At 35.9% G+C, this 21,960-nt stretch overlaps 1 protein-coding gene across 3 annotated transcripts in view; it reads left to right on the top strand.

Moving 5' to 3' along the window:
- DPY19L1 (dpy-19 like C-mannosyltransferase 1) overlaps positions 1-21,960 on the top strand; it is a 105,720-nt gene that overhangs the window by 59,777 nt on the left and 23,983 nt on the right. For 2 of the 3 annotated variants that reach the window (XM_032643376.1, XM_032643377.1), the window contains exons 9-14: positions 181-280; positions 2,731-2,808; positions 12,366-12,452; positions 14,587-14,646; positions 15,198-15,278; positions 21,052-21,153. In XM_032643376.1, coding sequence (XP_032499267.1) covers positions 181-280; positions 2,731-2,808; positions 12,366-12,452; positions 14,587-14,646; positions 15,198-15,278; positions 21,052-21,153 — 508 coding nt within the window. The remainder of the gene's footprint in view (positions 1-180; positions 281-2,730; positions 2,809-12,365; positions 12,453-14,586; positions 14,647-15,197; positions 15,279-21,051; positions 21,154-21,960) is intronic. The other variant, XM_032643378.1, reaches the window with a different exon arrangement.

Below are 21,960 nucleotides of genomic sequence, written 5' to 3' on the forward strand. Positions count from 1 at the left end.
TTTACTTTTCACAGGAAATTGTTGTAATTGAGTGTCAGGAGGTATAATTTCTAATCCACTGGTTCATTTTATATCTGGTTTATGTTATAACCAGATCATGTTTAGAGATTCTAATTTGCAGTGGTTTGGAGCCATGCTAGAATATTTTCTGGTTAAACTTACTTATTTTATCTTTTTAAGGGCTACAAAACTTTACAGAGGAAGCTTGATTGCACTCTGCATTTCCAATGTGTTTTTTATGCTTCCATGGCAGTTTGCTCAGTTTGTACTTCTTACTCAGGTAAGGTGCTTACATTTTAAAAACGAATTAAGCTTAGTGAGCTTGATTATGAGAACTCATTTGTCTAAAATTACAGAACTGAGATGTTATATGATTCTAAGTCCTAAAAAGTTTTTTTTAGTCCACATTTTGAAAGAAATTTCGGGTTAGGGAAATATATGATTTACTTATTAATGGGTGTTAATTATTTACTTACTAGTAGAATGCATTTATTGAACTCAAGTTTATAAGAATGCTTATCTTTTTTCTTCAATGTTAAGTTTGCTTAAAAGAGAACTAGTGTTATAACATTAAGTATTTCTCTTAAGGAGACTGTAGTATTTATCTTAAGTAAAATGTTTTTGTGAATAATAGTGGGCTTTCTTACACATAGGATAAATACACATAGGATAACATAGGAAAAATAGCTAAACAATTTATGTTTTATATAACTCCCTTACCAGCCTGTAATATATTTATCATCTTTCCACGTACTCTGTCAGTCTCTTTCCCTTCAAATAGAGGTCTATAAAGCAAGGTAGGGCTTCCCTGGTGGCGCAGTGGTTGAGAGTCCGCCTGCCGATGCAGGGGACACGGGTTCGTGCCCCGGTCTGGGAGGATCCCACATGCCGCGGAGCGGCTGGGCCCGTGAGCCATGGCCGCTGAGCCTGCGCGTCCGGAGCCTGTCCTCCGCAACGGGAGAGGCCACAACAGTGAGAGGCCCGCGTAACGCATAAAAAAAAAAAAAAAAAAAAAAAAAAAAAAAAAAAAGCAAGGTAAAGGTCGCTTATTGAGAGAGGGAGTAAAATGTGTGCTCATTTCTCCCTGCCACCACTGTTTCTACTTCTTTCTTATACTGGCCATATTTATATTCGTATAAAGCAGTATAAGAGTCACTTTTTAATGTTCTTTGAGATGTCTTGCTTGAGAAATGAAGTCAGACCTGGATTTGTGTCCTAACTCTATTCACTGGCTGCTTGAGTTGGACAAACTGCATAACTTTTCTTAGTTTCAGTTGTCTCATTTATGAAGTAGAGAAAATGAAAGACCCTACTGTATTGGGTTGCATTTAGGATCAGATGGGGTCATGTATGTAAGAGTCTTAACACATTACCTGCTACTTAAGACATCAGGTTTGCTGCTTCTATCATTTTTTTTTAAAGAGGTTCTATTTGTACTTCATTCTTTCTTTGATCTTATCTTTTAGACTCCTTTGTCTTCTTTAGTTTGAGGACATTTTAAATGTTTCTGGTTTAAAATGTCCCTGAGGGTCACTCCTTAAGATTCTACCCTGTAGGCCTGCTGTGTATTGCTTAGCCCCTGGAGTGGAAAGGGAGAGTTCCTATCCTTTCACTTATTGGAGATGGCCTGCTTTTTGTTTTTGTTTTTGTTTTTTGGTGCGGGAGGGGGAGGAACTGGGGGGAGGTGCATGGAGTGAGGGTAGGCAGTACTGTGCTCCTCTGTCAGGCTTACATTGAATAACAGCACACTTTTCCACAGTTACTGTGTCATATCTGTCACCCTTCAGCAGTGCCATGTTCCCCATGGGGAAATTTGGGTCAAGGGAGACCTTGTTTTTCTTGCTACTGGGAAAATTTGTTGTAGATTATTTGGAGACAAAAAACTTGATGAATGGAACTTAAGTTACATGTTTAAGTTTCAGCTGTTTTGCCATTTGTTTAAACCATATTTGTGTAGTAGGAGAAGCGTGGAATTTAATTTGAATTGCTTTTTCCATGAAGAAAGGTGGAGAGGCGTTGTTTGACATAATACCTCTCTATACTTTACTGAGGTAAATTATTTAATCAATTAATTCATATAATGAATTAATGCATATAAATAACTCCAGTACTCTTAGAATTCTTGGTAAATACATACACAGTTTTCTTCAAAACTGTTAAAAAAATTAAAAATACCTTTGTAGTGAAAGTACTTCTAGTTTGAAATTTGATAAATTTGATTATGCCCAACACTTGAATATTTGTATAAATGAAAGAAAGCACTAATGGAGATACTCGTAAAGACTGACTAACAAGCAGAACTCAGTGTATTTTTACACACACATGCATTATATAATTATTTTTTAGTTTAATGTACTTTCCCCAATTATGTATTGTCACATGTTATAATTAAATTTTTATATTTTTTGATTGAGCAAGGCACTTTGTAATTGTACATGTTGGCAGTAGAGTCACTCTGACATTAAAAGGAGTATTGTTTGGATAATCCGTAAAGTAGATAATTTACATGGTTAATTGAGAGAGATGTGAATGGAAGAGAAAAATCAACTGATATGTGCTATATTAATATATTGACCATAATAAATAATAAATTAGCAGGTAAGAGGGTAACTAAAGAACTTACTTTCAATATAAATATAAATTTGAGGCAAAGTAAAGATAATCTTTTCTTAATTTTTTAATCTATTCATTATATATATAATTTTAATATAACTTCTTTTTAAATTTCAGATTGCATCATTATTTGCAGTATATGTTGTGGGATACATTGATATATGCAGATTACGGAAGATCATTTATATGCACATGGTAATGGTTTTTAATTTTTTTTTTCCCATTTACCTTGACCTTAAAACAAACTCCTGATTAGTATTTTATTTATTCATGGTTGCAACTAGTTTTGACATAATTCCATATATAAAACAAGTGTTATTCAAAAACTGTGATATAATTAACAGACCTTGTTTTAAATAGGCCACCCAGAAAATTTAATTATCTGATTTGAGTTTGTGCCCAGCTTATACATTATCAGCAAAAGAGGTAATTCGTGAAAGAGAAACATGAAATGGTATATTATCCAGGAGCCTTCTGTTAAAATGAAGTGGAATATTCATTTATTGAGCACAAACTATCCAGGCATGTGGGACATATCAGTGAATAAAACTGCAAAGATCCCAGTGTATATGTGGATTACATCCTAAAAGAGTGGAGGAAGAAGACAGAGGATAAATAATAAACATAGTAAATGGGTAAATTATATAGTATGTTAGAAGGTGGTAAGGGCTATGGAAAAGGACAAGTCATGGTACCCCAAGGAGGTCAGGCTGGCCAAGTGTCAAGGGATGGGAGATTGAGGTGTCACATGAGGAGGTCAGAGGAGGTCTTATTGAGAAGGGGGTAGTGGAGCAAAGATTGGAAGGAGGAGAGGGAGTCAGCTAAGTAGATGTCATGGAGAAGAATATTCTAGCTTGATGAAATAGCCAGGGCAAAGGTCTTAAGGCTGGATGGTTGATTTTGATGAATATTGATTTTTAAAAACATTTGTCTTCTCTGTCATTAGTTCTTACAATTTTGATATTTTCTTTTTCCTATAATTTTAATGTAATTACAGCATGCTGTTGTTTTGTGCTGGTCTCAGCCTATCAATAACAATGCTGTGGTTGGACAGGCACTTGTGGTTCTTATGATTGCAAGATGCCCTTCAGCAATAATTTTCAGGAAACTTTGAAAAAAACCAAGGTTTATTACTTACAGGACCTGGAAATTACACAGCACACCTGGGACCACACAGTTAGGTCGTGGGGTGTGGGGAGAGGCATGGGAGAGTTAGGGAACAAGCATGCCTTGGAGTTCTGCCTTTACTGGGGTCCAGGATGGGGGCCTAGGCTTTTGAGGGCTTTTTTTTTTTTTTTTTTTTTTTTGGGTGAATTTAAAACATAGGAATGGGAATTTACATCACAGGAAGAGAAAAAACTGGCCCAAAGGTCAGTTGTTGAAGTTAATCAAGATCTCTAAAACAAAGGAGCCTCAGTGGGGGCAGGTGGCCTGACCCTTTATCTAGTCATGTGGCTGGCAATATGTTTATTCAAGAGATAGCCATGTTTGGAGTGGATCGCAATAAAAGCTTTAAGTCAGACACTTGTATTACGAAGAAGAAAAAATCCCCAACTGTCAGGGTTTATACTACAGCCATATATATATATTTTTTTTTTTGCGGTACGCGGGCCTCTCACTGTTGTGGCCTCTCCCACTGCGGAGCACAGGCTCTGGACGCGCAGGCTCAGCGGCCATGGCTCATGGGCCCAGGCGCTCCGCGGCATGTGGGATCTTCCCAGACCAGGGCATGAACCCGTGTCCCCTGCATCGGCAGGCGGACTCTCAACCACTGCGCCACCAGGGAAGCCCCATATATTTTTTTATTCTCTAATAATTGATACATATAAATAGGACATTTATAACATATAGAGAAGTTATGGACAGAGTTCTAAAATGAACAACCATGAGCCTACCCTACAATTGAAAAATGGAACCATCATTACTTTGAAGCCCTTGTGTGTCCTGAACACATGCCCTCACTTCTCTTGGAGATAACCACTATCCTGACTTTTAAAATTATAATTAACTTGCTTTTCTTTATGACTTTACCATCTACTTATTCCTAAATAATATATTTTTATTATTAAATATTAGTATTGTTTTTAAGGTTTATAAAATGGTATCCTTTTTGTGAGACATAAGTTTTCACTCAGATTTTTGAAATTTGTATGTTGCTGGAGTTCAGACATTTTCTTTGCTTTATGTTTTGCATTGTATAAATAAAGCATGATATATTTATCCATATTCTTGTTGAAAGACATTTAGGTGTTTTCCTTTTATGTATAATGGTGTACACGTACCTCCTGGGGAATATATATTGAGTTTCTCTAGGGTATTTACATAGTAGTAGAATTTTTAGATGGTAAATTAAATACATGTTCAACTTCACAATTTAATGTTGCATTGTTTTTCAAAAATGATTAGACTACTTTGAACAGTAACGTATAACAGTTCTTCTTATCCTATATCTTTTTTTTATTTTGTCAATTTGGAGAGTATAAAATGGTATCTTACGGCCTTAATTTACATTTTCTCTGGTTTTCAATAAAGTTGAACATCTTTTCTTATGTTTATGGGCCCTTTGTGTTTCCTTTTTTGTGTCACTCCTATTCAGACTTTTCATCAGTTTTTCTCTTATGTCCAAGGAAAAAATGGCATCTGTTTTATTCACTGCAATGTAATCCCCTATTTTCATTATTTGCTTTGATGCTTGAATTGTTCCCGATTTGGCCAGCTACTTCCTGCTGGCTTCTTTGTTCTTTTAACATGTCCTCATTATGCTTTGAACACTTTTTCAAAGAAATTAATAAAGGCTCAGCTTCATCAAATGCTTTTCTGCATCTGTCTAGATGATCCTCTGTATTTTTCCCTCTTTAATATGTTACTGTGGTGAATTACATTAATTGATTTTTTACATTAAGAAACCATGCTTTTCTGGACTAAACAATTTTTATACTAATTATATTGCTGGATTAATTTGCTATTTTGTTAGGGTTTTAAATCTCATGAATGGTATTGGACAGTACTTATCCTTTTTTAGACTTGAGTTTTTTTCCCCAAACTGTTTAATATGTTTTTTTTTTTTACATAGCAATAAAAATTCAAGTAATTGTTAAGCATTTAGAGTCTGTCAATCACACAGTCACATAGGCAACTATCAATGAGGACTTTGACTCAAAGTTATAGTTATAAAAGTACTAACATTACACAGGTTTAGTTTGTAGTAGAACCTATCCTGGGTAAATGATATATGCTTTATGATGTCACTTACTGACTATGGAACTAGTCACTTATTATCCATAGTTGCTTTATAAACTCCTAAATCCCTATAGTTAAAAAGGAAAAAAATATGGAATTGTTTCCAAAAATTTTTTCCATTTTTTTATTGTGATAAAATACACATAAAATTTACTGTCTTAAACATTTTAAGTTTACATATCAGTGATATTAAGTACATTCTTATTGCTGTGCAAACATCACCACTGTCTATCTCCACAAGTCTTTTCATCTTGCAAAAATGAAACTCTATACCCTATAGAGTTATAACTCCCTATTCTCCTTTCTCCCCCCAAGCCCTGGAAACCCTCATTCTGCGTCCTCTGTCTATGCTTTTAACTACTCTAAGTACCTCATATAAGTGGAATCATGCATTATTTGTCTTTTCCAGAATAGGTTACTTCACCTGGCATAATGTTCTCAAGATCCATCCATGTTGATGCAAATGGCAGGGGCTTCCTTCTTTTTTATAGCTGAATACTGTTTTATTGTGTATATATACCACATTTTCAATATCCATTCATCCATGTTTCCATGTCTTGGCTGTTGTGACTAATGCTGCAATGAACATGGGAGTGCAGATATATCTTTGATATCCTGTTTTTGTTTCTTTTGGGTATGTACCCAGAGGTGGATTTGCTGGATCATATGGTAGTTCTATTTTTAATTTCTTTTTTTTTGAATTTTATTTCTTTTTTTTTACAGCAGGTTCTTATTAGTCATCCATTTTATACACATCTGTGTATACATGTCAATCCCAGTCTCCCAATTCATCCACCCACCCCCCCACGGCTTTCCCTGCCTTGGTGTCCATACGTTTGTTCTCTACATCTGTGTCTCTATTTCTGCCCTGCAGATTTCTCAAGGAACTTCCATACTCTTTTCACAGTGTACCAATTTGCATTCCCACCAACAGTGGGGAAAAGGATTCCCTTTTCTCCGCATCCTCACTCTTATCTCTTGGCTTTTTGATAAAAGTCTTTCTAACCGGTGTGAGATGATGTCTCATTGTGGTTTTGATTTGCATTTATGTACCTTTTCATGTACCTGTTGGTCATTTGTATGTCTTTCTTGGAAAAACCATCAATTCAGGTCTTCTGCCTATTTTTTTTTTTTTTTTTTTTTTTGCGGTACGCGGGCCTCTCACCGCTGCGGCCTCTCCCATTGCGGAGCACAGGCTCCGGACGCGCAGGCTCAGCGGCCGTGGCTCACGGGCCCAGCGGCTCCGCGGCATGTGGGATCTTCCTGGACCGGGGCACGAACCCGTGTCCCCTGCATCGGCAGGCGGACTCTCAACCACTGCGCCACCAGGGAAGCCCTGCCCATTTTTAAATCAGATTATTTTGGGGTTTTTTGCTACTGAGTTGTAAGAGTTCCTTGTATATTTTGGATATTAACTGTAGCTGGTATGTAGTTTGCAAATATTTTCTTCCATTCTGTAGGTTGCTTCTTCTTATCATTGATTGTTTCTTTAGCTGTGCAGAAGCTTTTTAGGTTGGCTCCACTTGCTGTGATTTTGCTTTCATTGTCTGTTTTTAAACTCATGCATGACTGTTTGTATTAGGGCTGGTTTATGAGGGATGGATAGCTGCTGGTGAGCTAAGAGCTAAAATTTACTGAAATTGACTACAATTTGCCATCTAGGGGTTCTCCTGGAAGTTGCGTGTTTTGATAGATGCCCGAGTTCCAAAATAGTTCCATCAGATAGTTTGTCAAGTTGCATTTGTTGTCTAGGTGGGGAGACAGATTCTTCCTAGTGCTCCCTATGCTGCCATTTCTCCAGAATCCTCCAGCTACACTTGCCTGATTTTGATACCAGATTTATTCTAGCCCCATAGAATTAATTGTGTTTCTACTTTCTCTGTCTGTGGTAGATTTTTTTGTAAGATTGGGAGGAATATTCCCTGAAAGTTTGGCAGAGCTTGCCTGTTAAACTATATGGACCTGTTATTTTTTTTTTGTGGACAGATTTTAAATTCGTGATCTAAGTTGTTTAATGATAATAGGACAATTCAGATTTTTTCTTGAGTCATTTTTTAGCACTTTTATGTTGTTAGGAATTTTCCCATTCATCTCAGTTTTAAAATTCATTGACATGAAGTTGTTCACAGTGTTTTCTTCTTTTTAATCTGCTAAAATATAGATACTCAAAAAAGATATAGATACTAAAATAACTTGTAATATCTCTTTCATTATGTACCTTCTAAGTTCTCAATTTTCTTAGTATAATACTCCTCAAATTTTATTCTTCACATTTAAATTAACCGATGTTTTTGAGCACCAGTTGTTTGTCAAACATTTCCTAGGCCCTTAGCATACAACAGTGATAAAAACAATTTAAAAAATCTCTTCCCTCGTGGAGCTTATATTCTAGTGTACATAGACAGAAATAAATCAAATATATAAGATAAACAGTATGTTAAATGGGAATAAACACTATTACGGAAAACAAAGCAGACAAGGAGAGTGGGATTTACTGAGTACGTAGGGGAGGTGATAATTTAAAAGAGTGGGAAAAGAAGGCCTCACTGAGAAGGTTACATGGGATTAGATGAGGGAGCATCCATTAGGTTAAAAGAAGCAGCAAGCATAAGTGCTCTGAGGTGGGAATATACTGGTGTGTTCTAGAATCTGCAGAGTGTGGCTGGATTGAGTGAGAAGGGAAAGGGTCATTAGAAATGAGGTCCCAGAGGTTAGTGGGCTGACTCTATAGGGTCGTGTAAGTCTTTGAAAGGTCTTTGGTTTTTCCTTGAAGTGAGAATCAAAGCCCTTAGAGAGTTTGAGCAGAGAAGTTACCAGAGTTGCTAATGGAGGTTGTGCATATTGTCCTTTATATCTGATCTGTGACTAAAGCAGTAATGTTATGACAGCCTAGGAAGAACATCAATTTCCTAACGTTAGCAATAGGAATGGTTCATAAAACCCTGCAGCTCTATCCTGATGCTGCACGGCACTTATCTTGTGTGGTCCTAAATTGGTTCGTGTAAAATAGTTCTACTTCCTCAAGAGGTACCACTGATGGTGTCGCAGATGCTGCAGTTGCCCTTCAAACCAGATGTGTATTTAACTCTGTGTTATATAACTGCTGGTTCCTTTAGCCAAGATGCCAAGTCCAACTTTTTTTTCTCCAATTAATCACATCCTGGGATTGATTATAAATCCAGTATTGCATGTCTTGTGCATAACTGTTCTAAAGAATCTTATTTTATGTACCATATGTATCAGAATAGTGTACATTGCCATGTAATGTAAAAAAGTAAAATCGACATAAATAATGCAGCCAACTATCTAAGTGTTATACCAACTAAAACAATAAACCTTGAACAGTGGAAAAAAAAAATTGGGAAAATGGACCCCAAATATCTCTCCAGACCCTTGACACATCCTTTCTTAATACTACCTTATATTTCTCTTGAATACCCTTAGCAGTGCTTTGCCTGATTCTTGGTTATGAATCTGTTTATTCAAAGTGATGATATTTTACTAGTTTCTGCCAAAATTGATTGGGAAAATTTTAAAGTTGGTTTTAAATTGTGGCACTTAAGGAAAAAGGCTATTGTTATAAAATTTTGAGAATTTGGTTCCTTACCCATTTGAGATAGGCTGGGACCTGGAATCTTCTACTGGAGTGCTGGCACCTGGACAAAAGTCTCCATTGAGCAAGAAGATACAAAGAAACTATAAGTGACTAAAATAACTACACCATGCACAGTTGGAGCAATTATGAGCAACAGGATACAAAAAGGCCAGAAATAAACTACAAGTTTCTGAGGTGCTGGGAGCAAAAAGCAGGGTAATGCACATGATTCCTGCACATAGCACCTCCAAGGGCATGGACAGACCACCTAAGTTAGGCCTCCTGCCCAGCCCGTGGGTCTACCCCCATTGTTACCCCATGTAAGGATCCAAGCAGCTCTTCTCTGGGAGTGGGCAAGGGTACCTTTTTCTTGCTTTCGCTCCCTTGTGCTGCAGCATGAGCCCTGATTAAGCATTGCCTGAAATTCTCATCTGGCCTCTTATCAACTTCTATTGGTTAAAGAGTCCAAGGACCTGGGCAGTTAACATTTAGTAAGCATATAAGAAAAAAATAACGTGACGGTAAATTTATTCCAAGAATGCAAGATTGGCTTATTATTAGAAATTCTGTTAACATAATTTATCTCATTAATAGATTTTAAAAAGATCAACAATGTGATCATTTCCTTTGATATTATAATGGCATTTGATAAAGGTCAACATCTCTTTCTGATTTTTAAGATCTTAATTAAATGAAAATAGGTGGATATTTCATTGAACTTTTAATACATACATATACTTTAAACCAAAAGCTAGTATCACACAAAATGATGAATCAGTAGAACTATTCCCGTTAATGCCAGAAACTTGACAAATATGCCTACTGCCACTCTTAACGTTGTTGCATAAATATTAACTAATAAAATTGACTAAAAAATAAGAGGAAATAAGATGTAAAAGTATCATTGTAAGTATGCTTTTGAATACTTAAAAAACCCAAATTAATGAACTAATTACTACTAGAAACAATGAAAGTTTATATTCATTTATGCATACTTAATGTAACTTTTCTAAATATAAAAAATCAGAAAATATGAAAAGATTTCTGATACAATAGCAAAACAAGTAATATACTTTGAAATAAACTTAATATGCAGGATCTGTATAAAGAAAACTTTATACTTCTACTGATGTAGGTAAAAGAAGACTTAAAGAAATGGAAACAGGAAATTCCCTGGTGGTTCAGTTGTTAGGACTCTGTGCTTCCACTGCAGGGGGCACGGGTTCAATCCCTGGTCTGGGAAATAAGAAGCTGCAAGCCGCATGGTGTGGCCAAAAAAAAAAAAAAGGAAATGGAAGCAACATGTATTATTTTCAGATGCAAAGATTCAATATTGGACAGATGTAACTAAAATATAATGCAATGTACTTTTGTAGAATACGGCAATTCTAATAAAAATGTCAATTTTTGAAACTTAGGCTGATTATAAAATTCATATGGAAATTTATATATGTGGATCAAAATAAAACTTCCAGAAGAAAACATGGATTATTTTATTTTTAAAGGTTTTCTAATAATGGAGTTAAATCCTGAAGACTTAGAGGAAATGAATGAAAAACTAACATAAAAATGTAGAAAGCAACTACAATAGAGAAATACTACAAAGAAAGATAAAAATGAACTGGGAAAATATTTATAATATGTTTGCTTGGTAAGGAGCTATGCTTTATCATATATGAAGAGAGTGCTTAAGGAAAATACCAAAGCCCAATAGAAAAGTGGGCACTAGGAATAGACAATTCATGCACACACAAAACAATATAAACAGTAAATAGAAGAAAAGATGCTGTGTCTCACCCACTAATAAAAGAATGGAACAATGAAACAATGAGGCAACATATTTTTTTGGATTAGATTGGCAAATATTTGAAAGAATAATACACCGTGTTGGCAGGAGTGTGTATCAGCAGGAACTCTCATGCCCTATTGGTGGAGAGTACAATATTTTGTATGGCAATTTGTCAGTATTTTCTCAAATTTTGAAATATGTGTATTGTTGATTCATTAATTCCATGATAGTAATTTATCCCATAAGTGTGTTGACATGTACATAAGATACATAAATAAGGGTGTTTTTCATAGCGGTGTTTGTAATAGGAAAAACAAAACTAACAACAAAACAAAACTGGGAAGCACTTAAGTTTTCAGAAGTAGTCAGAGGACTGTAGTACATCTCTAGAGTGGAGTACTTTTTTCAGTTATTCAACAGAATGAGTTAGATTGGTTTGAATTGATAGGTAAACCTCTTTGAAACAAACTGAGAGTAAAAGCAAGCAATAGCATAGCTTCTGGGCCAAGTTTCCATTTGTGGTTTTAAAAAATTATAAACTGGGGACTTCCCTGGTGGCACAGTGGTTAAGAATCCGCCTGCTGATGCAGGGGACACGGGTTCAAGCCCTGGTCCAGGAAGATTCCCACATGCCACAGAGCAGCTAAGCCCGTGTGCCACGACTACTGAGCCTGTGCTGTAGAACCCGGGAGCCACAACTACTGAGCCCATGTGCCACAACTTCTGAAGCCTGTGCACCTGGAGCCCATGCTCCACAACAAGAGAAGCTACCACAATGAGAAGCCCGTGCACCACAACTAAGAGTAGCCTCCGCTTGACGCAACTAGAGAAAGCCCACACACAGCAACGAAGACCCAACACAACCAAAAATAAATAAAATCGATTCTTTAAAAAAAAAATTATAAACTGGAATTTGTACATGTGAATGTCTATAAGGATGCACAGAAAATTGGTGGTGGTGGTGATCTCTGGGGTTTTGAAGTGTGGCATAGAATTCGGGCTGTTTTCCTTGTATATTCTCTTTTGAACAGTTTGAATTTTGTTTATCATGGGCATGTGCAATTTTCAGAATAAAATCATTTTTTTTGTTTTCTGTGTATTAATTATATTTTTCTTGGATTTTTCCAGATTTCTCTTGCACTTTGTTTTGTTTTGATGTTTGGAAACTCAATGTTATTAACTTCTTATTATGCTTCCTCTTTGGTAATTATTTGGGTAAGTGTTCCTTAAGTAGATGTCTGTTTTTGAAACTAATGGTTTACCAGTTTCTTTATCACTGGCTTGAGATTCGTGAGGGATTTTCTACAAGTACTGTTTCAAGTGTCTTACTGAATACATCTATATGTGATAATGTATTTAAGTTCTCGTTTCCAAAGAAACACAACAAAAGTTAATACTGGAAAACATAGTGCTTTGTTTCACAGTCCTAATCTGTCCTTTCCTCATCTTTTCTGTCACCTGACTTTTGGTCCTGGAGTTCATTTTAGAATGGTTTCTATGCTTTCCTCTTTTTCTTGTTTCCTCCCCTCTTTTCAGTGTTTATCCTACTCCTGCTCCACTTTCTGACTCCCTTTCCTCCCTCTGGCATCTCAAGCAGTCTCTCCTTGTTCCACTGTGATCAGAGGCTCAAGGCCTTATATTTTTAGTTTTTTCCTCTCGTGTCTATTTGTATGAATTATTCAGATAGTTTAAATCAGATGATGATTCAGTTATATTTTACTAGATCACTACCAAGAACAGATTTAGATTATGGGGAGACTGTCTTATAGAATTAGAGCAAAAGGTAAAAGGTTATCTAACTCCTTCTGCCACTTTCGGCAGGATGACTTTCTAAATATAAGTCTCTCTAAATTTAAGGACTTCCAGAGGTGGTTACTCTTTTTTTTTTGCTGGTGGGTTTCTCCATTACAATGTTTTGCAAACCTAAGAGGAAAAAAATTATTCCTTATATTTAACATGCATGTGCTTTAGGATTAGGCTGGTTTTTTGGAAGATGAAAGCACACTGCACTGTCTTAACTGAAATGGTTTCTACTTCTTGAATAATCATTTAAGTAACTCAGATCATTTTGTCTTTCTTGATTTCTAGAACCCATTAACAGATTTGGAATCTGCTATTTCTTTGTCTGATTTTACAAGTAATATTTATTTAAGATCCCATTTCCCAGGAGTATGCCTCTTCCCAATCTGGGCCACCACCCTTTTCAGGTTGTGTGACTTGAGTATACTTAGGCACAGAAATTAGCAGTTAGCATGTGGTGATGCTGTGTTTTCAACAATGACAAAACAAAAACAAAAACCCAGTAACTGAGTTGCTGTGCTGTGAGATTAGTGATAGTTCTTACAGTCATGAATTTTGTTTGTAATTAGGAAATGTGTCAATGGACTCAATTCTATATTTAAATGTGTACATGGGGAAGTCCTGCTATTACTCAGAGTAAAGTACATGACTCTTGTTACTTGTCTACAGTACACAAGTACATTGAATGGAAGATTTCCTATCAGTAAATCTAATCTTAAGTACATTTTGCAGGAAATTTCTCTTCAGTTCTATTGAGCACCTACAGTGTGTCAGGTTTCCTACTAGGTGCTTGACACTGAGGTGTGTCTTAGGTATGGATTAAGCATTATGCATATTTCACGTATTTTGGTGCATAAAAATAAATGATGGCAACAGGTACAGAATATAGCATGTTTTTGCATATTTAACTATAAACACACATTTGCCTGTCTTTATTTCTAGTTATCACTTTGAAACAATCGTAACACATTTCGTGTTCTTAGATATTCAGAAACTTCTGAAAAGATTTAATTTGGGATCATGTATTTATGTTTTGATTCTAAGCATATTTTTGCCAGGTTTGAAGTAGATTTAGATCTGTATAGGTACTATACTTTGGGAGTCTATTATGTACTTGGAAAGAAATAAGATTTGATAGAGGAGAAGTATTTAGTTGATCTGTTAAAAACTCATTTGTAGTTTATTCAAGGAGTTAGTAATATTTAACTTAAGGAAAATCTTATAACTATTAGACACCTGTCTAAAATTCTGAAATTATTATATACTTCTTGGTTCTTCGGTAAATCAGAACCAGTCATAGAAATCAATCATAGAAATTTACGTATGGAGATTCTGTTTTCAACTTTACAAAGTGACTAACTGACCTAAAATACTCTGGATAAAACAGGGCTTCTTGAAATCAAATGAGCTTGTGGTGATTCTATGTGAAACACTGAAAGTGTGCTGAAGTTTAGATTCTTGAGAGTCTTATTATTTAGAAGTATTTTTTTGGTACCTGAATTTGTGTCTATAAGTATTAACTGTATGCTATGTTATTTTCTGCATGCAGGGTTTACTGGCAATGAAACCATGTTTCCTGAAAGTAAATGTATCTGAACTTAGTTTATGGGTAAGAATCAATCTATTTGAATGTATGTGTGTTTCCTTCTCCAAAATATATCATTGGTTTTATGTTTTACTTTCAAGGAACTATCCTATATAATGCAGAGGATCTAACAGTTTTATAACATATTACGGCTCAATTTTAATGTGCCAAATTGCTCTTTCTGTGAAGCAAGTTAAGGTTAATATTGGATAGGTAGTTAAAGAATTTCAGTTTTATGTATGACCCATGTTTTTTCTGAGGAGCAGTGCATGTGTAAGAAACTGTTAGTAGAAGGGGAATTTAACTGCAATTGCTGTATAAATCTCCTATAAAATATATTAATTTTGACAACAAGATTGTGTATATTTTTCTTTTTGATGATAGCCCCTTGATTTTGGAGTAACATTCTTTATTTTAATTTAAGGTGCATTTTTTTTTGGCATTTTCTCTTGGATATAGAGATGATTACTTCACGTGTGATTAAAGCATTTATTTTTTTCTTCCTAGGCTATGTCTGTGCAATGGCTATATGATGCATCAGTTTAGTTTTGTTTTGCTATATTTTTCTTTTGTAGGTTATCCAAGGATGTTTTTGGTTATTTGGAACTGTCATACTCAAGTATTTGACATCTAAAATCTTTGGCATTGCAGATGATGTAAGTGTATTTTTGCTTAAACTTGGAAGACTTGAAATAAATCAAACAGGCTAAGAATGAATTACTAGAGTTGTTAAAGTACCACTATTTAAGCCAAATTCTAAGGTGACGTCTATTCACCTGTTATTTTATCTATTTACTATAATAGAGAGTAAATATGACTATGTCTGTAGTCCATTCTCCAAAATTAATTTCTTGATATAACTCTCATATTTTATTGGTCTTTCTATATCACAAAGATTTTAAAATTTTAAAGTAAGAAAGCTCTAGAGACTTAAGCTCAAATTTTAAGGCCTCTACAGTCATTTTTCTCTGGTTTCTTTATAATCCCCTTTTGTAACAGTTAAAGATGCCATCTTCAGAGACTCTTAAAGAATAGGTCATATAACTTATTCTCTTTTTCTTCCAGTTTTCTAGTCAATGCTTGTGAAAGGTTTGTAGGTAATTTAATCCAAGTTAGTCTTATTAAGAGACATTTTTATTATTGTTATTGGTTTTGCTTTTTTTTGGTATTTGGGTAGGAGAGAAAATAAAATGAGAAGAATTCTGCTTTATAACTGTAGAGATTCACTCTATCTATAATTTTGTATTGCCTATTTTATTTTGATGTTTTGGTAAGCACATTAATTAAATTAAAAGAGAGAGCAGGACACCAACCAACATGGAAAGAGTAAAGTAAGCCACATATTTTTTTCTGTAATTTATTTCAATTGATGGTCTTTCTTCCTTCTGTATTAGATTAAAGTTGTGCTTTTGAAACTGAGTTCTGTGAAGTTCTGGGACTTCAAGGACTCTTTGGTGGGGTCCATCTACTTCTCAGTCCCCCTGCCAGCCCCTCTTCACCCAGGATAGTCTTGCTTTAATCTCCTACATAGTGGACATTTATACATGTTTTCATATGAACAAAGGAATTGTTTGCTTAAAAAAGATGGAAAACAATGGGCTATTAAAGGGGTGGTCTACAACCTGTGAAAGACATTTTAAAAGTTTAAAAGCATAGTCTAAAATGCATTTATTTATTCATTCATTCAATGTACCTGCTATGTGCCTGGTAGTAGAATGCATCCTAGAGATACAGAACTGAATAAGACATGGTCTAGTGGGAGACAGGGACAATTTCTAGCAACTATAATACAGTGTAATGAAAGCTCTGATAAAAATAAGTACAGAGTGGGACTTCCCTGGTGGTCCAGTGGTTAAGACTCCATGCTTCCACTGCAGGGGGCACAGGTTCTACCCCTGGTCAGGCAACTAAAGATCCTGCATGCCACATGGCATGGCCAAAAAAAATAAAATAAAAATAAATTTTAAAAATTCAAAATGTATTTTTAAAAAATTCATTAAAAAAAATAAGTATAGAGTGCTGCAGGAATACACAGGGAGAGTCAGGGAAGGCTCCTAGAAGTCAACTGTGAAGATGAGCACTAAGTGGTGATTGAGTCAGCCAGGAGGCAGAGAATGAGCAGGAAGAAAAGGGAAAGAGCCCAAGTCCTGGGTTTATGGAATCTGTCTACTCACTGGGGGAAGACAAGCTGGTTAGAGTTTTAATTCAGGTTAAAGTGACTATTGTCATTTCTATCACAGCCTGATGTTGCACCAGGGCCAAAAAAAAAAAAAAAAAAAAAAAATGCTGTAAAAAGTTATTTCCAAATCAGAAATAAGTTAGTTGCAGCTTTAGTATTTCTAGAAATCTGTAACATTGATCAAGGACATCAATGTTACAAATAAATACTTAATTTTAACATTGGTCAAAGGAAGAGAATGGCAAGGCCACACGGCTCTTGAGAAGCATTTCCACCCACCCTTCTCTGTTAATTAGACACACACTTCCTGTCCTTTAGGAACCCAGCGAGGCATTTCTCGGTCTATCCTGGATTTCCCATCCTTGCTCCTATCAACATTTTTCGTGGTAAAATCCTGATGTTGTATACCAGGGAAGCTCTGTACTAAGTGCCCCAAGGTTTTTATTGGGGGCTGGTAACATAAGCATCCTCTGCCTAGCACGTTATCAAAATTCCAAACTCCCAGAAAGAATGTAGGTGTTCAGTATAAGCCACTATTATCATTTAGGGTGATGGGAGCCTTCCGGAATTCAAGTTCCCTGATGCCAGCTAAGGGTCAACCTTGCAAGCAGGTTTTTCAAAGGATCCCCTTCAGACCTACTATGTTAACTCTCATCTGAACAGCAAGTTGGTCTCATCTTTTCCTTTCTGCCATGCCCACCTTGGATCTCCCATGAATATGCATACCACCTCCCAGTCAGTCATAGATTTGTAGAGAGCTTGGGCTCTCTTGGACCCACCAGCATCTGTGGACAACTTTCCAGTGCACCAGGGATGTGAGAACTTGTCTCCTGTTATTGGTTGTCTCCTTTTCAGAATCTCTGTAAAATGTCTAGCTAGTCTGCCAGTCTACTGTTCACCAAACGAGTACTGTAACCCTAAGCTGGCAGAGCTGTGAACTTCCGCCTTTCATTTCCTCCTGAGTTTGATGCTTTTACTGATGGTGCATAAATTTTTTGCTCTCTGCCCCCAAACAAGTCAGCTCCTTGCAGTAGCAAAGGTTCTGCTTTTCATGGCCAACCCCACCTGGGTAGGACCGTTGGGCTGACCAAGCTGGGGGAAGCAGAGGTGATGTAATGGTGGGAGGGAGCGGCCAAAGCAACAATGCCACAGACTCCCACTATTTCCACCCAGAGCTCATCAGTTTTTTTTTTTTTGGTTTTTTTGACTGCATAGGGTCTTCGTTGCTGTGCGTGGGCTTTCTCTAGTTACGGCAAGCAGGGACTACTTTTCGTTGCGGTGTGCAGGCTTCTCATTGCAGTGGCTTCTCTTGTTGCGGAGCACGGGCTCTAGGCACGTGGACTTCAGTAGTTGCAGCATGAAGGCTCAGTAGTTGTGGCACGTGGGCCCTAGAGCATGCGGGCTTCAGTACTTGTGGCACATAGGCTTAGTGGTTGTGGTTTGCAGGCTCTAGAGGGCAGGCTCAGTAGTTGTGGCGTTGCTCCACGGCATGTGGGATCTTCCCGGACCAGGGCTCGAACCCGTGTCCCCTGCATTGGCAGGCGGATTCTTAACCACTGCTCCACCTGGAAAGTCCCTCATCAGTTTTTTTGTGAATGCATGTTTCTCCGTTTGTTTTCCTTTTGATCAATTACTTGATCCTAATATGGTTTTTGATAGTTTTGTCCAATTTCATAGTTGTTATATTGAAAGAGGGGATTTACTAACTTCTTCCTCTGCCATATCTGGAAGTCCCCACATTCATTGATTTTTGTGTGTTGATCCAGCCTTATATTTCTCAGATAACCTCACTTGTTTACAATGTATTAGTTTTTCTAAATATTGCTGGATTTGGTTGGCTAATATTTTTAAGGACTTTTGCTGGTATTTATGGGGATATTAGTCTGTAGTTTTATTTTCTTGTAATGTTTTTGCCTGGTTTTGGTTTCAAGGTAATACAGCCTTCCAGAATTATTGGGAAATGTTCAATCTCCTATTTTTAATGAGAATTTATACAGAATCGATGTCTTCCTTAAAGGTTTGTTAGAATTCGACAGTGAAGCCCTCAGGATCTGGAGTTTTGTTCATGGGAGATTTTTCTACTACAAATCCACTTTCTGTAGGAATCTGTTGGTGTTTTATGTCTTTAGAGGAAACTCACCCATTTCATATATATCATCAAATTAAAAAAAAATTATTGTAGAATTCAGTTAGCGTAAAATTCTTATTGAAATTTTTTGCATATATGTGAATTGTCTTTTATGCTTTTTAATTTTCCTTATTTGAATTTGATATTATATTAATCTGTAAAGACCTGCTTTTTATTTTTTTGCTATTTTTTCTACTTTCTATTTATTATATTAATATTTTCAAAGTACCACTTCTTTAAAGTCTTCCTTGGTTTTTTTGTATTGCTCTTTGTAATTGAATTCTGTCACCCTCATTTCTTGTCTTCTCATTTCTTTGGGATTGTTCTGTAGCATTTTCTGATGCTTGAGGGAAAGTGCTTGGCTCTTGTTTTCACCTCTCTTATTTTCTGATAAATGCATTTTAAATCTATAAATTTCCCTCTAAGTAGTACTTTTTTGTGTGTCTTACAAATTAACTATTTTGCGACTTTCTTTTTAACCTAAAAAGTTTTATGTTATTTAGTTTCTAGCTGAAAGGATTTTTAAAGCCATTCCTAGTTACCATTTTCCAATTTTGCTGCATTTATGATTAGAAAAAAATAATTTGCATTATATAAATTCATTGAGATTTATTGTGGCATAGGATGTGAACATTAAAAAAATCTTTACTTGTGTTTGAGGGTAACATATAGTCTCTCTTCGTGAAGTTTGTATTTTCTGTTGGTGAGCTTATTAATATTGTTCAGATTTTATGTTAACATTTATCTGCTTTTTCTACTTTAGAGGGAAATTAACATTTCCAATGAACACTGTCAACTTTTTCTTCCTACAGAGTTTTTCAGTTGTTCTTCTATACACTTTGAATCTATACTGTTAATTGCAAATTGCAAATATTATATGTTCGTGATATGTATAACCTTGCTTTGCTGTTTGTTTTATCAGCATATAATGTCATTTTGTTGTCTTTTTTCGTATATTTTTGTTTGAATTTAGTTTTGTGAGACATCACAGTAGCTAACCCAGATTTCTTTGGTTCATTTTATCTGGTATATCTTGTTCTCTTTGTCTGTTTTCAACCTTTCTGTGTACTTTTAAGTTTGTCTTTTGTAGACAATATGATATTGAAATTTTCCCCTTAAATCCAACTTGAGCATCTGTCCTTTAGTTAGTGAATTTAACCTCTTTACATTTATGGCAGTTATCATTATATTAGGACTTACTTCTTTCATTTTATTTGAGATTTTCCAAACATTTTACTTTCTTTTTAGATTCTTTTCCTTTTCAGTGGTTAGGTACTTTGTGTATTTTAGACCTATGTACTCTCCCTCCTATTGATTTCTTAAACTTATCAGAATACATTTCTTCCCCAGGAGACAGAGCATTTGAGATTCTTCAGCATATCCCACCACGCTTTATAGTTCCTACTCACTCCCTGACCCCCTACTTCCTTTAGGTATCGTTTAGGGTTTTAGTCATGATGTGTTTCAGTTATGATTTATCCCCTTTTCCATGGTTCTTGCTCTTCTTGCTCTTTTAGACAATAATGAATTGAAAGTTTGGCAAATGTTTTCTCATTTGTTAAATGAAAATAATTCCAGCTTCCTCACATGGCTTCTTGTGGGAAGTAAGTTAGGTGATATAAGTGTGAGCACTTGGTGACATGTGAAGAATTACACAGTTGATTGTGAGGCAAAAGTGTGTTTTATTCCAAGGCCTGCTCATTTTCTACTTCTTTCAAAAAGTCTTTTCCAACCGCTTTTCAGAAATCTGAATTAACGTTTGCTTTGCTTTGCTCTATCACACGCTGTCCCTTCGTGACTGACAGATGCCTGTGTGTGTTACCAAGCCTACCGGATACTGTGTAGTGTATTTCACCAGGTTTAACACCTTGAGCAGGGAAAACCCAAGGGTAAAAACCTTTGGAATGTTGATGATGGAGCGTGGACAGCAGGGTGTTGTTGGAGCTATCACTTGTCAGCAGTAGAAGGGAGACTGTGAAGTTGGAGGGTCCAGAAGTAGCCAGGTGTGGGAACAGCGAGCTCTGTCATGCAGTGGAAACTATTTTTAGGTACTATTAAGATTAAAATGCATTATTACCATATATGGCATAATCTAATGGTACCTCCCTTTATTCCTTACTAGGCTCATATTGGCAACTTATTAACATCAAAATTCTTCAGTTACAAGGATTTTGACACTTTATTGTATACCTGTGCAGCGGAGTTTGATTTTATGGAGAAGGAGGTAAGATGTGATTTCTCCTTTCTTTCCTTAGGTTTTGGTCCATTCATTTTTCATAAAGGGTGCTCCTGTTATTCAGACTCTTACCTCTGTGCTCTTATCTCAGTTTGAAGGAAAAGGAAAACCTGGCAGCTTAAAGGAAGATATTCCTATTTACATTAGTACAGCTTCCTGAAATATATGGTCTTTTCTTATTTTGATAATTTAGAAACATGCATTCAGTCTAGCAATAGTTTTTAGGATTGAGTAAACACGGAGGCATTTCAAGTCGCCTCTTTTTAGGGATAGCATTAGTTCAGTGAAGCTCTCAAGCTTTTAAGTTTCCACTCACTTTGTGGTTGTTTGTTTGAATGATCTCATTGCTTTGGAATATCATTGAGTATAAGTTTTTCATTCCAACAACATTTTGTTCCTAAAACTGTATTCAGGTGTTTAGAAGGAACCCAGCGAGTAGTTTAGTGGATAGTGAGACAGAAGTCTGTGATATTACTTGATGTTCTTGAACAAGTGACTCTCATTCTTTGAGTTGTAGCTTACTAGTTTCTGGTAGTATGCTACAGATAGATATTGTGAGGACGAAAGGAGATACATAGGAAAGTACTTTGATATTTTAAGATATTTTATATTAAATACCATTTTGCAATACTTTATGAGCTAGTTTGGTTCAACAGACACGTGTATATATATGCCTTTTTTCACACCACCCTTGTGGCCCCGATTTATGATGAGATTTTATTATCTGTCAGACATTTTTCTTCAAAGCTGTGTGTATGTGTATATATGGAAGTGGCCAACAGTCCTCTGCTGACA

This window comes from Phocoena sinus, chromosome 9, assembly GCF_008692025.1.
Source record: "Phocoena sinus isolate mPhoSin1 chromosome 9, mPhoSin1.pri, whole genome shotgun sequence".
Taxonomy (NCBI): domain Eukaryota; kingdom Metazoa; phylum Chordata; class Mammalia; order Artiodactyla; family Phocoenidae; genus Phocoena; species Phocoena sinus.